The sequence below is a fragment of the Ranitomeya variabilis genome, chromosome 5, assembly GCF_051348905.1.
Source record: "Ranitomeya variabilis isolate aRanVar5 chromosome 5, aRanVar5.hap1, whole genome shotgun sequence".
Classification (NCBI taxonomy): domain Eukaryota; kingdom Metazoa; phylum Chordata; class Amphibia; order Anura; family Dendrobatidae; genus Ranitomeya; species Ranitomeya variabilis.
In genome coordinates, this window is record NC_135236.1 from 9265664 (window position 1) to 9284145 (window position 18482).

At 56.2% G+C, this 18482-nt stretch overlaps 1 protein-coding gene across 2 annotated transcripts in view; it reads right to left on the reverse strand.

Moving 5' to 3' along the window:
• Positions 1–17882, reverse strand: part of LRCH4 (leucine rich repeats and calponin homology domain containing 4) — a 44032-nt gene extending 26150 nt beyond the window's left edge. The window contains exon 1 of one of the 2 annotated variants that reach the window (XM_077261550.1): positions 17542–17882. In XM_077261550.1, coding sequence (XP_077117665.1) covers positions 17542–17761 — 220 coding nt within the window. In that variant the 5' untranslated portion in view covers positions 17762–17882. The remainder of the gene's footprint in view (positions 1–17541) is intronic. The other variant, XM_077261549.1, reaches the window with a different exon arrangement.
• Between the last annotated feature and the right edge of the window lie 600 nt (positions 17883–18482).

The following is an 18482-nucleotide window of genomic DNA, read 5'->3' on the forward strand; positions in this document are numbered from 1 at the left end:
CTACACCGAGATCTACAGCATATACATACACACCCGACACCGAGATCTACAGCATATACAAACACACCCGGCACCGCTACACCAAGATCTACAGCATATACATACACACCCGACACCGCTACACCGAGATCTACAGCATATACATACACACCCGGCACCGCTACCCCGAGATCTACAGCATATACATACACACCCGGCACCGCTACACCGAGATCTACAGCATATACATACACACCCGGCACCGCTACACCGAGATCTACAGCATATACATACACACCCGGCACCGCTACCCCGAGATCTACAGCATATACATACACACCCGGCACAGAGATCTACAGCATATACATACACACCCGGCACAGAGATCTACAGCATATACATACACACCCAGCACCGCTACGCTGAGATCTACAGCATAAACATACACACCCGGCACCGCTACACCGAGATCTACAGCATATATATACACACCCGGCACCGCTACCCCGAGATCTACAGCATATACATACACACCCGGTACCGCTACACCGAGATCTACAGTATATATATATATATATATATATATATATATATATATATATATATATATATATATATATATATATATATATATATATATATATATATATATATATATATATACATATACATACATACATATACACACTCACTGGCCACTTTATTAGGTACACCATGCTAGTAACGGGTTGGACCCCCTTTTGCCTTCAGAACTGCCTCAATTCTTCGTGGCATAGATTCAACAAGGTGCTGGAAGCATTCCTCAGAGATTTTGGTCCATATTGACATGATGGCATCACACAGTTGCCGCAGATTTGTCGGCTGCACATCCCAAAGATGCTCCATACAAGGCAGGATGGATCCATGCTTTCATGTTGTTTACGCCAAATTCTGACCCTACCATCCGAATGTCGCAGCAGAAATCGAGACTCATCAGACCAAGCAACGTTTTTCCAATCTTCTACTGTCCAATTTCGATGAGCTTGTACAAATTGTAGCCTCAGTTTCCTGTTCTTAGCTGAAAGGAGTGGTACCCGGTGTGGTCTTCTGCTGCTGTAGCCCATCTGCCTCAAAGTTCGACGCACTGTGCGTTCAGAGATGCTCTTAGGCCTACCTTGGTTGTAACGGGTGGCGATTTGAGTCACTGTTGCCTTTCTATCAGCTCGAACCAGTCTGCCCATTCTCCTCTGACCTCTGGCATCAACAAGGCATTTCCGCCCACAGAACTGCCGCTCACTGGATTTTTTTTCTTTTTCGGACCATTCTCTGTAAACCCTAGAGATGGTTGTGCGTGAAAATCCCAGTAGATCAGCAGTTTCTGAAATACTCAGACCAGCCCTTCTGGCACCAACAACCATGCCACGTTCAAAGGCACTCAAATCACCTTTCTTCCCCATACTGATGCTCGGTTTGAACTGCAGGAGATTGTCTTGACCATGTCTACATGCCTAAATGCACTGAGTTGCCGCCATGTGATTGGCTGATTAGAAATTAAGTGTTAACAAGAAGTTGGACAGGTGTACCTAATAAAGTGGCCGGTGAGTGTATATACACACCCGGCACCGCTACCCCGAGATCTACAGCATATACATACACACCCAACACCGCTACGCTGAGATCTACAGCACATACATACACACCCGGCACCGCTACACCGAGATCTACAGCGTATACAAACACACCCGGCACCGCTACACCGAGATCTACAGCGTATACATACACACCCAACACCGCTACGCTGAGATCTACAGCATATACATACACACACGGCACCGCTACACCAAGATCTACAGCGTATACAAACGCACCCGGCACCACTACACCGAGATCTACAGCGTATACATACACACCCGGCACCGCTACACCAAGATCTACAGCATATACATACACACCCGACACCGCTACCCCGAGATCTACAGCATATACATACACACCCGGCACCGCTACACCGAGATCTACAGCATATACATACACACCCGTGACCGCTACACCGAGATCTACAGCATATACATACACACCCGGCACCGCTACACCGAGATCTACAGCATATACATACACACCCGTGACCACTACACCGAGATCTACAGCATATACATACACACCCGGCACCGCTACACCGAGATCTACAGCGTATACATACACCCCCGGCACCGAGATCTACAGCGTATACATACACACCCGGCACCGCTACACCGAGATCTACAGTATATACATACACACCCGACACCGCTACACCGAGATCTACAGCATATACATACACACCCGGCACCGCTACACCGAGATCTACAGCATATACATACAGTCCTGACACTGCTACACCGAGATCTACAGCATATACATACACACCCGGCACCGCTACACCGAGATCTACGGCATATACATACAGTCCTGACACTGCTACACCGAGATCTACAGTATATACATACACACCCGGCACCGCTACACTGAGATCTACAGCATATACATACACACCCGGCACCGCTACACCAAGATCAATATACATACAGTCCTGACACTGCTACACCGAGATCTACAGTATATACATACAGTCTGTACATACCAAAAGTTTGGACACACCTTCTCATTTAAAGATTTTTCTGTATTTTCATGACTATGAAAATTGTACATTCACACTGAAGGCATCAAAACTATGAATTATCACATGTGGAATTATGTACTGAACAAAAAAGTGTGAAACAACTGAAAATATGTCTTATATTCTAGGTTCTTGAAAGTAGCCACCTTTTGCTTTGATGACTGCTTTGCACACTCTTGGCATTCTCTTGATGAGGTACAAGAGGTAGTCACCGGGAATGGTTTTCTCTTCACAGGTGTGCCCTGTCAGGTTTAATAAGTGGGATTTCTTGCCTTATAAATGGGGTTGGGACCATCAGTTGTGTTGAGCAGAAGTCTGGTGGATACACAGCTGATAGTCCTACTGAATAGACTGTAAGAATTTGTATTATGGGAAGAAAAAAGCAGCTAAGTAAAGAAAAACGAGTGGCCATCATTACTTTAAGGAATGGAGGTCAGTCAGTCCGAAAAATTGGGAAAACTTTGAAAGTGTCCCCAAGTGCAGTGGCAAAAACCATCAAGTGCTACAAAGAAACTGGCTCACATGAGGACCGCCCCAGGAAAGGAAGACCAAGAGTCACCTCTGCTTCTGAGGATACGTTTATCCGAGTCACCAGCCTCAGAAATCGCAGGTTAACAGCAGCTCAGATTAGAGACCAGGTCAATGCCACACAGAGTTCTAGCAGCAGACACATCTCTACAACAACTGGTAAGAGGAGACTTTGTGCAGCAGGTCTTCATGGTAAAATAGCTGCTAGGAAACCACTGCTAAGGACAGGCAACAAGCAGAAGAGACTCGTTTGGGCTAAAGAACACAAGGAATGGACATTAGACCAGTGGAAATCTGTGCTTTGGTCTGATGAGTCCAAATGTGAGATCTTTGGTTCCAACCACCGTGTCTTTGTGCGACACAGAAAAGGTGAACGGATGGACTCTACATGCCTGGTTCCCACCGTGAAGCATGGAGGAGGAGGTGTGATGGTGTGGGGGTGCATTTCTGGTGACACTGTTGGGGATTTATTCAAAATTGAAGGCATACTGAACCAGCATGGCTACCACAGCATCTTGCAGCGGCATGCTATTCCATCCGGTTTGCGTTTAGTTGGACCATCATTTATTTTTCAACAGGGCAATGACCCCAAACACACCTCCAGGCTGTGTAAGGGCTATTTGACCAAGGAGAGTGACGGGGTGCTACACCAGATGGCCTGGCCTCTATAGTCACCAGACCTGAACCCAATCGAGATGGTTTGGGGTGAGCTGGACTGCAGAGTGAAGGCAAAAGGGCCGACAAGTGCTAAGCATCTCCGGGAACTCCTTCAAGATTGTTGGAAGACCATTCCCGGTGACTACCTCTTGAAGCTCACAGAGAAAAATGCACAGATGATTACCTGCAGAAGCCTCCAACCAAATGCACTAGCAGGGTGCAGCGGACCCGATTAATGATGGCAAAAACACAGGTGCAAAAAATACCGATGAAACAACCACTTTCAATCCAGTGTTGGCCTATGTAAAGCTGCAGTAGCTTCGTACGCAGTGAAGAAGCAGTGACCCACAGATTCAAACACAAAAGTCTCTTTTATTGTGTTACTTCACACAGTCAATATAGTAAACGGCTTCTTCATACAGTCCATTAATAATGCATGGCTATATGACGCAGTCAATACACAGGCCGAACTTCCCTCTGTCCAGTTTCCCTGGGTGAATGCACGCCGGTAACAAGTCTCTGTACACACTCAGCGCACTGCACTCTTTATCCTCTGGAGTGCAGCTGAGTACACATAAGACAGCCCAAGACCCAGGGTGTCAGTCCTCTGTACTCACTCAGCGCACTGCACTCTTTATGCTGTGGAGTGCAGCCGGGTACATATAAATGCATATAACTTCAGTGACCAGTTTACACCAGTTCAATGCAATACATTTCTCATGGCTTTAGTTTAGCGGTCCCTAAACAGGCCAGACTTCCCTTGTCCAGTTTCCCTGGGCGACAGCACGCCATCTCAGTCTCTATACGTCTCCATACACACAGCCTCATATGTTGCAGACACTACTCACGCCAGCCCTCATCTGACTAGTTCTCGTGGGTGTCCTGCATCGCTGTATCACAGTCTCTCACAGACTCTTTACTCACACAGTCGTACACAGTCCAGGATATCCTCCGGATAGCAGCCGGGCACCATATCCACCTGTTTGCAATCGCTGCACATGCTAGTCCTCTTTCGGGCACAGGACATCCACCTCCGGGCACAGAACATCCACCTACCGGGCACAGGACTGTCCACCCCCGGGCACAGGACTGTCCACCCCCGGGCACAGGACTGTCCACCCCCGGGCACAGGACTGTCCACCCCCGGGCACAGGACTGTCCACCCCCGGGCACAGGACTGTCCACCCCCGGGCACAGGACTGTCCACCCCCGGGCACAGGACTGTCCACCCCCGGGCACAGGACTGTCCACCCCCGGGCACAGGACTGTCCACCCCCGGGCACAGGACTGTCCACCCCCGGGCACAGGACTGTCCACCCCCGAGACCAGTACCATGGACGACTTGCATCTCTGCATACGCTGCGGGTGCCAGGCTATTCAGCTGCCCTGGGTGCTGGCTCTGCTGGCCTCCATGCACTCTGCAGACCAGCACACACCAGACTGACACTGACGTGCACCTCGCCTCACCTGGCCTCACCTGCCAGACACCTGACATGGCCGCACGGCCTGATACGCCCAAACCCCTTACTGCAGGGCTTTTAAACACACACAAACCTGTGGCTTTCAGCCACCTGGAAAACCTGGACCAGAAATCCATGACTCTCATGCACACCTATGGACTTCATCCGTCTGCATGCACATTCTGGGGAGAACAAACAGCGCCCCCTAGCTGTATCAGAGGCCACAGCCTCACACCGTTTTTTTCTATGTTTAGCGTTAGGACTGGCAAAATGTAAGGACCCTTGACGCGGGTTGCCAGCTTACGTATTGAGGCCCCAATATAAACTAATACCTTACATACATTGATATGTGGTTTTTTTGGGGGGGGTTTGCACTTTATCTAGCAGGGTGCAGTCGGACCAAGATGGCTCTGTAGACTGTAGGCCTCTATTCACACAGCACGCATTTTGTAGCACTGGGCGGCCGCCTTTATGTGCGTTAGCAATAGGCTGTAAACCAGATGCTCTGCATTACCTGTGTGAACAACGCCACATACAGACTATTATCGCTTATCCTTTTGTGCACTAATGCCAAACAGCCAACACTGGATCAAGGCTATGTGCACACGTCAGGATTTCTTCCGGATTTTTTGCGGTTTTTTTGCGGAATTCCCCGATAAAAACGCTATAATTCTGCACAAAATCCGCATACATGATGCATCCTATCATTTAGAATGCATTCCGCGTTTTTTGTGCAAATGTTGCGTTTTTTTCAGCATAAAAAACGCAATCTGGAAAAAAACGCAGCATGTTCATTCTTTTTGCGGATTTTTTTGCGGATTTCCCATGATTTTGTTGTGACAGGAGAAATCCGCAATAATTCCGCAAAAAAACCGCGCAAAATCCGCGCAAAAAAACGCACACGGATTTCTGGCAGAAATGTCCTGATTTTTGTCAGGAAAATTTCTGCAAGAAATCCTGACGTGTGCACATAGCCTGAAAGTGGTTGTTTCATCGGTATTTTTTGCACCTGTGTGTTTGCCATCATTTATCGGGTCCGCTGCGCCCTGCTAGTGCATTTGGTTGGAGGGTTGAGCAGGTAATCATCTCTGCATTTTTCTCTGTGACTTTTTTCAATTTTTTGGAGGATTTTTAAGTCCTCTTTTTGTGTCGGTGAACTTTTATTCTGCCTCTTGAAGCTCATCAAGAGAATGCCAAGAGTGTGCAAAGCAGTCATCAAAGCAAAAGGTGGTTACTTTGAGGAACCTAGAATACAAGACATTTTCCGTTGTTTCACACTTTTTTGTTAACTATATAATTCCACATGTGATAATTCATAGTTTTGATGCCTTCAGTGTGAATGTACAATTTTCATAGTCATGAAAATACAGAAAAATCTATAAATGAGAAGGTGTGTCCAAACTTTCGCTCTGTACTGTATATACATTACATATATACACACCGTCCTGGCACCGCTACACCGAGACCTCTATACACACCGTCCTGGCACCGCTACACCGAGACCTCTATACACACCGTCCTGGCACCGCTACACCGAGACCTCTATACACACCGTCCTGGCACCGCTACACCGAGACCTATATACACACCGTCCTGGCACCGCTACACCGAGACCTCTATACACACCGTCCTGGCACCGCTACACCGAGACCTATATACACACCGTCCTGGCACCGCTACACCGAGACCTATATACACACCGTCCTGGCACCGCTACACCGAGACCTCTATACACACCGTCCTGGCACCGCTACACCGAGACCTCTATACACACCGTCCTGGCACCGCTACACCGAGACCTCTATACACACCGTCCTGGCACCGCTACACCGAGACCTCTATACACACCGTCCTGGCACCGCTACACCGAGACCTCTATACACACCGTCCTGGCACCGCTACACCGAGACCTCTATACACACCGTCCTGGCACCGCTACACCGAGACCTCTATACACACCGTCCTGGCACCGCTACACCGAGACCTCTATACACACCGTCCTGGCACCGCTACACCGAGACCTCTATACACACCGTCCTGGCACCGCTACACCGAGACCTCTATACACACCGTCCTGGCACCGCTACACCGAGACCTCTATACACACCGTCCTGGCACCGCTACACCGAGACCTCTATACACACCGTCCTGGCACCGCTACACCGAGACCTCTATACACACCGTCCTGGCACCGCTACACCGAGACCTATATACACACCGTCCTGGCACCGCTACACCGAGACCTCTATACACACCGTCCTGGCACCGCTACACCGAGACCTCTATACACACCGTCCTGGCACCGCTACACCGAGACCTCTATACACACAGTCCTGGCACCGCTACACCGAGACCTCTATACACACAGTCCTGGCACCGCTACACCGAGACCTCTATACACACCGTCCTGGCACCGCTACACCGAGACCTCTATACACACCGTCCTGGCACCGCTACACCGAGACCTCTATACACACCGTCCTGGCACCGCTACACCGAGACCTCTATACACACCGTCCTGGCACCGCTACACCGAGACCTCTATACACACCGTCCTGGCACCGCTACACCGAGACCTCTATACACACCGTCCTGGCACCGCTACACCGAGACCTCTATACACACCGTCCTGGCACCGCTACACCGAGACCTCTATACACACCGTCCTGGCACCGCTACACCGAGACCTCTATACACACCGTCCTGGCACCGCTACACCGAGACCTCTATACACACCGTCCTGGCACCGCTACACCGAGACCTCTATACACACAGTCCTGGCACCGCTACACCGAGACCTCTATACACACAGTCCTGGCACCGCTACACCGAGACCTCTATACACACCGTCCTGGCACCGCTACACCGAGACCTCTATACACACCGTCCTGGCACCGCTACACCGAGACCTCTATACACACCGTCCTGGCACCGCTACACCGAGACCTCTATACACACCGTCCTGGCACCGCTACACCGAGACCTCTATACACACCGTCCTGGCACCGCTACACCGAGACCTCTATACACACCGTCCTGGCACCGCTACACCGAGACCTATATACACACCGTCCTGGCACCGCTACACCGAGACCTCTATACACACCGTCCTGGCACCGCTACACCGAGACCTCTATACACACCGTCCTGGCACCGCTACACCGAGACCTCTATACACACCGTCCTGGCACCGCTACACCGAGACCTCTATACACACCGTCCTGGCACCGCTACACCGAGACCTCTATACACACAGTCCTGGCACCGCTACACCGAGACCTCTATACACACCGTCCTGGCACCGCTACACCGAGACCTCTATACACACAGTCCTGGCACCGCTACACCGAGACCTCTATACACACCGTCCTGGCACCGCTACACCGAGACCTCTATACACACCGTCCTGGCACCGCTACACCGAGACCTATATACACACCGTCCTGGCACCGCTACACCGAGACCTCTATACACACCGTCCTGGCACCGCTACACCGAGACCTATATACACACCGTCCTGGCACCGCTACACCGAGACCTCTATACACACCGTCCTGGCACCGCTACACCGAGACCTCTATACACACCGTCCTGGCACCGCTACACCGAGACCTCTATACACACCGTCCTGGCACCGCTACACCGAGACCTCTATACACACCGTCCTGGCACCGCTACACCGAGACCTCTATACACACCGTCCTGGCACCGCTACACCGAGACCTCTATACACACCGTCCTGGCACCGCTACACCGAGACCTCTATACACACCGTCCTGGCACCGCTACACCGAGACCTCTATACACACCGTCCTGGCACCGCTACACCGAGACCTCTATACACACCGTCCTGGCACCGCTACACCGAGACCTCTATACACACCGTCCTGGCACCGCTACACCGAGACCTCTATACACACCGTCCTGGCACCGCTACACCGAGACCTCTATACACACCGTCCTGGCACCGCTACACCGAGACCTCTATACACACCGTCCTGGCACCGCTACACCGAGACCTATATACACACCGTCCTGGCACCGCTACACCGAGACCTCTATACACACCGTCCTGGCACCGCTACACCGAGACCTCTATACACACAGTCCTGGCACCGCTACACCGAGACCTCTATACACACCGTCCTGGCACCGCTACACCGAGACCTCTATACACACCGTCCTGGCACCGCTACACCGAGACCTCTATACACACCGTCCTGGCACCGCTACACCGAGACCTCTATACACACCGTCCTGGCACCGCTACACCGAGACCTCTATACACACCGTCCTGGCACCGCTACACCGAGACCTCTATACACACCGTCCTGGCACCGCTACACCGAGACCTCTATACACACCGTCCTGGCACCGCTACACCGAGACCTCTATACACACCGTCCTGGCACCGCTACACCGAGACCTCTATACACACCGTCCTGGCACCGCTACACCGAGACCTCTATACACACCGTCCTGGCACCGCTACACCGAGACCTCTATACACACCGTCCTGGCACCGCTACACCGAGACCTCTATACACACCGTCCTGGCACCGCTACACCGAGACCTCTATACACACCGTCCTGGCACCGCTACACCGAGACCTCTATACACACCGTCCTGGCACCGCTACACCGAGACCTCTATACACACCGTCCTGGCACCGCTACACCGAGACCTCTATACACACCGTCCTGGCACCGCTACACCGAGACCTCTATACACACCATCCTGGCACCGCTACACCGAGACCTCTATACACACCGTCCTGGCACCGCTACACCGAGACCTCTATACACACCGTCCTGGCACCGCTACACCGAGACCTCTATACACACCGTCCTGGCACCGCTACACCGAGACCTCTATACACACCGTCCTGGCACCGCTACACCGAGACCTCTATACACACCGTCCTGGCACCGCTACACCGAGACCTCTATACACACCGTCCTGGCACCGCTACACCGAGACCTCTATACACACCGTCCTGGCACCGCTACACCGAGACCTCTATACACACCGTCCTGGCACCGCTACACCGAGACCTCTATACACACCGTCCTGGCACCGCTACACCGAGACCTCTATACACACCGTCCTGGCACCGCTACACCGAGACCTCTATACACACCGTCCTGGCACCGCTACACCGAGACCTCTATACACACCGTCCTGGCACCGCTACACCGAGACCTCTATACACACCGTCCTGGCACCGCTACACCGAGACCTCTATACACACCGTCCTGGCACCGCTACACCGAGACCTCTATACACACCGTCCTGGCACCGCTACACCGAGACCTCTATACACACCGTCCTGGCACCGCTACACCGAGACCTATATACACACCGTCCTGGCACCGCTACACCGAGACCTCTATACACACCGTCCTGGCACCGCTACACCGAGACCTCTATACACACCGTCCTGGCACCGCTACACCGAGACCTATATACACACCGTCCTGGCACCGCTACACCGAGACCTATATACACACACCGTCCTGGCACCGCTACACCGAGATCTCTATACACACAGTCCTGGCACCGCTACACCGAGACCTCTATACACACCGTCCTGGCACCGCTACACCGAGACCTCTATACACACCGTCCTGGCACCGCTACACCGAGACCTCTATACACACCGTCCTGGCACCGCTACACCGAGACCTCTATACACACCGTCCTGGCACCGCTACACCGAGACCTCTATACACACCGCCCTGGCACCGCTACACCGAGACCTATATACACACAGTCCTGGCACCGCTACACCGAGACCTCTATACACACAGTCCTGGCACCGCTACACCGAGAACTATATACACACCGTCCTGGCACCGCTACACCGAGACCTATATACACACCGTCCTGGCACCGCTACACCGAGACCTCTATACACACCGCCCTGGCACCGCTACACCGAGACCTATATACACACCGTCCTGGCACCGCTACACCGAGACCTCTATACACACCGTCCTGGCACCGCTACACCGAGACCTCTATACACACCGCCCTGGCACCGCTACACCGAGACCTATATACACACCGTCCTGGCACCGCTACACCGAGACCTCTATACACACCGTCCTGGCACCGCTACACTGAGACCTATATACACACCGTCCTGGCACTGCTACATTAGGACATGTATACACCCAATAAAGGAGACTATATCGTGACACACATAAACACAGTCCGTACCCACCATCCTGGTACTGAGCACAGACCGGACACCGCTACACTGCGACCTGTATACACACCGTCCTGGCACCGCTACACCGAGACCTCTATACACACCGTCCTGGCACCGCTACACCGAGACCTCTATACACACCGCCCTGGCACCGCTACACCGAGACCTATATACACACCGTCCTGGCACCGCTACACCGAGACCTCTATACACACCGTCCTGGCACCGCTACACCGAGACCTCTATACACACCGCCCTGGCACCGCTACACCGAGACCTATATACACACCGTCCTGGCACCGCTACACCGAGACCTCTATACACACCATCCTGGCACCGCTACACTGAGACCTATATACACACCGTCCTGGCACCGTTACACCAAGACCTCTATACACACCGTCCTGGCACTGCTACATTAGGACATGTATACACCCAATAAAGGAGACTATATCGTGACACACATAAACACAGTCCGTACCCACCATCCTGGTACTGAGCACAGACCGGACACCGCTACACTGTGACCTGTATACACACCGTGCAGAAACCACTACACCGCGGTGCTTGGTGGCTACTGGACAGACAAGCCCTTACTTTGCCTATTATCCTTGATTTTGCTATAATGTCCCTTCCTTCAGTCGTCAGCACCCTCCCCCGTTTGTTGCTCTCGTTTAGGGTGTTGGCAGGGTGCACCCGTGCATGAGGCCGGCACGTGGCCCGTCAGGTTGGCTCAGGGTGGCACGGTGCCCAGCTAGGAAGAAAGGGTCTATTCAGAGTTGTGAGGAGCGCTGACTCACAGAGGGCGATAGTTGTCATATGGTGACCCCAATGAATACATGTCAGCACTGAGGCCTTGGGACGTGTCAGGGGTCACCCGCCCTTCTACCCAGAGGTGAAGGCAGGGTCACACGGTAGCACTTTATAAGTGATGGCGGCAGTGTTACACCCAGGGCCGCGCTCATCTTGGGGCCCGCTGTACCAGCTGTAGGGTCCCGGGATGCAGCAGAGCCGCACACGTTCAGTATCACCGGCGCAGGATGTGGTCTCATCACTCATCGGATTTACTTCTGCAAAGTGATGAGTGCAGCAGTGGGGGAGGGGACAATCACCGGCACAGCCTGACCCTCCGTGTGTCCTCCGATGCAGGGAGCTGCTCCGCACAGCGACCGAGGGGCCGGCCACAAGAGGCCCATCACCATCGCAGGAGGGGTCCGCCTGCAGGATGTGCTAGACACAGGGAACCCCCACGAGGCGAGCCCCCCAGACGGCCCCATGAGAGCTGGCCCCCCACACCATGGGCAATCCCATCAGCACAAGTCCTAATGGGCCACAGGAGAACCCATGAGTATAGTAACCCCCAGGGCCATGAGCAGCCCCACGAGTAAACCTCCCGCCGAGCTAGGGAGCCAGGGGCAGCCCCCTAAGCGCAAGCCCACTCCTAGATCACAGCCGGACCCATAAGCACCCCACCCCCCAGGGACGGTCCCATGAGCACAACACCCCCACCCCCCAACGACCCCCAGGAGCAGCCCCATGAGCACAACACCCCCACCCCCCAACCACCCCCAGGGGCAGCCCCATGAGCACAACACCCCCACCCCCCAACCACCCCCAGGGACGGCCCCATGAGCACTGGCCCCCCTCAGGACCAGGGACGGCCCCATGAGCACTGTCCCCCCTCAGGACCAGGGACGACCCCATGAGCACAGTCCCCCCTCAGGACCAGGGACGGCCCCATGAGCACTGGCCCCCCTCAGGACCAGGGACGGCCCCATGAGCACAGTCCCCCCTCAGGAGCAGGGACGGCCCCATGAGCACTGTCCCCCCTCAGGACCAGGGGCAGCCCCATGAGCACTGTCCCCCCTCAGGACCAGGGACGGCCCCATGAGCACAGTCCCCCCTCAGGAGCAGGGACGGCCCCATGAGCACTGTCCCCCCTCAGGACCAGGGACGGCCCCATGAGCACTGTCCCCCCTCAGGAGCAGGGACGGCCCCATGAGCACTGTCCCCCCTCAGGAGCAGGGACGGCCCCATGAGCACTGTCCCCCCTCAGGACCAGGGACGGCCCCATGAGCACTGTCCCCCCTCAGGACCAGGGACAGCCCCATGAGCACTGGCCCCCCTCAGGACCAGGGACGGCCCCATGAGCACTGTCCCCCTCAGGACCAGGGACGGCCCCATGAGCACAGTCCCCCCTCAGGACCAGGGACGGCCCCATGAGCACAGTCCCCCCTCAGGACCAGGGACGGCCCCATGAGCACTGTCCCCCTCAGGACCAGGGACGGCCCCATGAGCACTGTCCCCCCTCAGGACCAGGGACGGCCCCATGAGCACTGTCCCCCCTCAGGACCAGGGACGGCCCCATGAGCACTGTCCCCCCTCAGGACCAGGGACGGCCCCATGAGCACTGGCCCCCCTCAGGACCAGGGACGGCCCCATGAGCACAGTATCAGAGCCAGGAAGCCCCCAGTGCTGTCTCCCCTGCACACAGCTGCCTCCAAAAACCATAACCAGACAGCAGAGCGGTGGGATTTATGGTGGGATCACTGCTCACATCCGTGCGGCCCAGACAGCCGCTATATACTGACAGTAACTGTATACAGGGGAAGCGGGAGAGACCACCAGGAGCCGAACGCCCACTGTGGGATCTGGTCAGGGAGAAGCTCGGCTGAGGTCAGGGTCACCAGATGAAAGGCCTATGTAACTAACCATGGAGGGAGCACAACCCCCAGCATCCAGGACACCACGGGAGGGAGCACAACCCCCACCATCCAGGACACCACAGGAGGGAGCACAACCCCCAGCATCCAGGACACCACGGGAGGGAGCACAACCCCCAGCATCCAGGACACCACGGGAGGGAGCACAACCCCCAGCATCCAGGACACCACGGGAGGGAGCACAACCCCCAGCATCCAGGACACCACAGGAGGGAGCACAACCCCCAGCATCCAGGACACCACGGGAGGGAGCACAACCCCCAGCATCCAGGACACCACAGGAGGGAGCACAACCCCCAGCATCCAGGACACCACGGGAGGGAGCACAACCCCCAGCATCCAGGACACCACGGGAGGGAGCACAACCCCCAGCATCCAGGACACCACGGGAGGGAGCACAACCCCCAGCATCCAGGACACCACGGGAGGGAGCACAACCCCCAGCATCCAGGACACCACGGGAGGGAGCACAACCCCCAGCATCCAGGACACCACAGGAGGGAGCACAACCCCCAGCATCCAGGACACCACGGGAGGGAGCACAACCCCCAGCATCCAGAACACAACGGGAGGGAGCACAACCCCCAGCATCCAGGACACCACGGGAGGGAGCACAACCCCCAGCATCCAGGACACCACGGGAGGGAGCACAACCCCCAGCATCCAGGACACCACGGGAGGGAGCACAACCCCCAGCATCCAGGACACCACGGGAGGGAGCACAACCCCCAGCATCCAGGACACCACGGGAGGGAGCACAACCCCCAGCATCCAGGACACCACGGGAGGGAGCACAACCCCCAGCATCTTAACCACAGACTCTCCCATCCGCAGGTCTCACTACATGATGGATTGCTGCGGACCCTCAGGGTGAGGGGTTCCCTGTCCCCCCTGTAGCAGAGGATGAGAGTGACAGCTGCTCCTGTGGCTATTGCTCCTCAGCACATGTACAGGACGAGGCCCCTGCAGAGACCCCAACTCCCTACTATCCTCAGAAGGATCAGCCCAGTGGGACCCCCGCAGAGGCGACATCTGCACTGTACAGAGAATCATTCCCGGCTCTAGCAGCCCGGATCACGGGGGGGGGAGGGGGGGGGGGGACGTGTGCGATGCCCGAATTGGGGGGGGCAGTGTGCGGTGCCAGGGGGGGAGGGGGCACAATGGGCTCATCCTAGAGACCATGGATCATGCAGACGCTGTACACAGTGATAAGCAGGGCTGCACCCAACGTGCCACGAGGTGCCAGGCACAGCCGGGAGCTCGCCCCGTAGACACTACCCCAAACAGAGAAGATCGGAGAAGAACCCCACACCCAGCCCACAGGAGACCCCCGATACAGACGCCGCAGGGAGACCCCCCCCCCCGATACAGACGCCGCAGGGAGACCCCCCCGATACAGACGCCGCAGGGAGACCCCCCCGATACAGACGCCGCAGGGAGACCCCCCCGATACAGACGCCGCAGGGAGACCCCCCCGATACAGACGCCGCAGGGAGACCCCCCCGATACAGACGCCGCAGGGAGACCCCCCCGATACAGACGCCGCAGGGAGACCCCCCCCGATACAGACGCCGCAGGGAGACCCCCCCCCCCGATACAGACGCCGCAGGGAGACCCCCCCCCCCCGATACAGACGCCGCAGGGAGACCCCCCCCCCGATACAGACGCCGCAGGGAGACCCCCCCCCCGATACAGACGCCGCAGGGAGACCCCCCCCCCGATACAGACGCCGCAGGGAGACCCCCCCCCCGATACAGACGCCGCTGGGAGACCCCCCCCCCCGATACAGACGCCGCAGGGAGACCCCCCCGATACAGACGCCGCAGGGAGACCCCCCCGATACAGACGCCGCAGGGAGACCCCCCCGATACAGACGCCGCAGGGAGACCCCCCCGATACAGACGCCGCAGGGAGACCCCCCCGATACAGACGCCGCAGGGAGACCCCCCCGATACAGACGCCGCAGGGAGACCCCCCCGATACAGACGCCGCAGGGAGACCCCCCCGATACAGACGCCGCAGGGAGACCCCCCCCCCCGATACAGACGCCGCAGGGAGACCCCCCCCCCCCGATACAGACGCCGCAGGGAGACCCCCCCCCCCGATACAGACGCCGCAGGGAGACCCCCCCCCCGATACAGACGCCGCAGGGAGACCCCCCCCCCGATACAGACGCCGCATGGAGACCCCCCCCCCGATACAGACGCCGCAGGGAAACCCCCCCCCCCCGATATAGACGCCGCAGGGAGACCCCCCCAATACAGACGCCGCAGGGAGACCCCCCCCGATACAGACGCCGCAGGGAGACCCCCCCGATACAGACGCCGCAAACCTGCAGCCAAACACAGAGCACATTGATAATATGAAGACCCCGAAATACTGACACCCCAACATGGTACAGACACCTACCCCTCATTCCCTCCGTCCCCCCGGCTCCTCACTCACTCTCCGTCCCCCCGGCTCCTCACTCACTCTCCGTCCCCCCGGCTCCTCACTCACTCTCCGTCCCCCCGGCTCCTCACTCACTCTCCGTCCCCCCGGCTCCTCACTCACTCTCCGTCCCCCCGGCTCCTCACTCACTCTCCGTCCCCCCGGCTCCTCACTCACTCTCCGTCCCCCCGGCTCCTCACTCACTCTCCGTCCCCCCGGCTCCTCACTCACTCTCCGTCCCCCCGGCTCCTCACTCTCTCTCCATCCCCCCGGCTCCTCACTCTCTCTCCATCCCCCCGGCTCCTCACTCTCCGTCCCCCCGGCTCCTCACTCTCCGTCCCCCCGGCTCCTCACTCACTCTCCGTCCCCCCGGCTCCTCACTCACTCTCCGTCCCCCCGGCTCCTCACTCACTCTCCATCCCCCCGGCTCCTCACTCTCCGTCCCCCGGCTCCTCACTCTCCGTCCCCCGGCTCCTCACTCTCTCTCTCTGTCCCCCGGCTCCTCACTCTCTCTCTCCGTCCCCCCGGCTCCTCACTCTCCGTCCCCCGGCTCCTCACTCTCCGTCCCCCGGCTCCTCACTCTCTCTCTCTGTCCCCCGGCTCCTCACTCTCTCTCTCCGTCCCCCGGCTCCTCACTCTCCGTCCCCCGGCTCCTCACTCTCCGTCCCCCGGCTCCTCACTCTCTCTCTCTGTCCCCCGGCTCCTCACTCTCTCTCTCCGTCCCCCGGCTCCTCACTCTCCGTCCCCCGGCTCCTCACTCTCCGTCCCCCGGCTCCTCACTCTCCGTCCCCCGGCTCCTCACTCTCCGTCCCCCGGCTCCTCACTCTCCGTCCCCCGGCTCCTCACTCTCCGTCCCCGGCTCCCCACTCTCCGTCCCCGGCTCCTCACTCTGTCCGTTCCTCCCGTCTCCTCACCGGCTCGGGTGACGTCGGTCAGGTCGCTGTTTCGGGCGCTCCCGGGAAGTTCCTTCATGCGGCGGCCGGCCAGGTTGAGCACTCCGGTGGCGGCCGCGTCCTCCAGCGCCTTCTCCAGGCTCCTCCGTCCGCCGGGCCCCGGGTAGGCCTCAGGCGGGCACAGTTCGGGGTCTCCGTCCCCTCCGCCGCCGCCTTCGTCGTCATCGTTACCCGCCGCCATTGAGAACGGTAAGAGCCGGGACAGAAACACTGCTAGGCGACAGCCAATGACAACGAGTCACCCGACAATCAGCCAATCGCTGCTAGAAATGGATATAAATGACAACATTACGTCAGCCAATCAGCTGTAAGAACAGCGAATCTCCGCCGCTCATTATCGGAAAGCACGAAATTCCACCCCCCGAGATCCCGCCTTCATCTTCTGTCGCCCAATCGAGTGAGGCAAAGATTCTGACCACGCCCCCTCTGTCACTAACGGAACTAAGTGGTACCGTAAAATAAATCTGTTCCTTCAGGGTCGCGCCCCCGCCCACCCGGAGCTCGTCCAATCACTGCGCACCTGTGAGTGACAGCTGAAACGACCAATCGACAGCCTCCTGCCACCTGCACACATATCCGACAACCAATGGGAATGCTCTGTCACTGTAAGGCGCAACCGATAGTAGTATTATTAGTATTAGTATTATTAGTAGTATTATTAGTATTAGTATTATTAGTATTATTATTATTATTAGTATTATTATTAGTATTATTAGTAGTAGTATTATTAGTATTAGTATTATTAGTATTATTAGTAGTATTATTAGTATTATTATTATTAGTAGTATTATTAGTATTAGTATTATTATTAGTATTATTAGTATTAGTATTATTAGTAGTATTATTAGTATTAGTATTATTATTAGTATTATTAGTATTAGTATTATTAGTAGTATTATTAG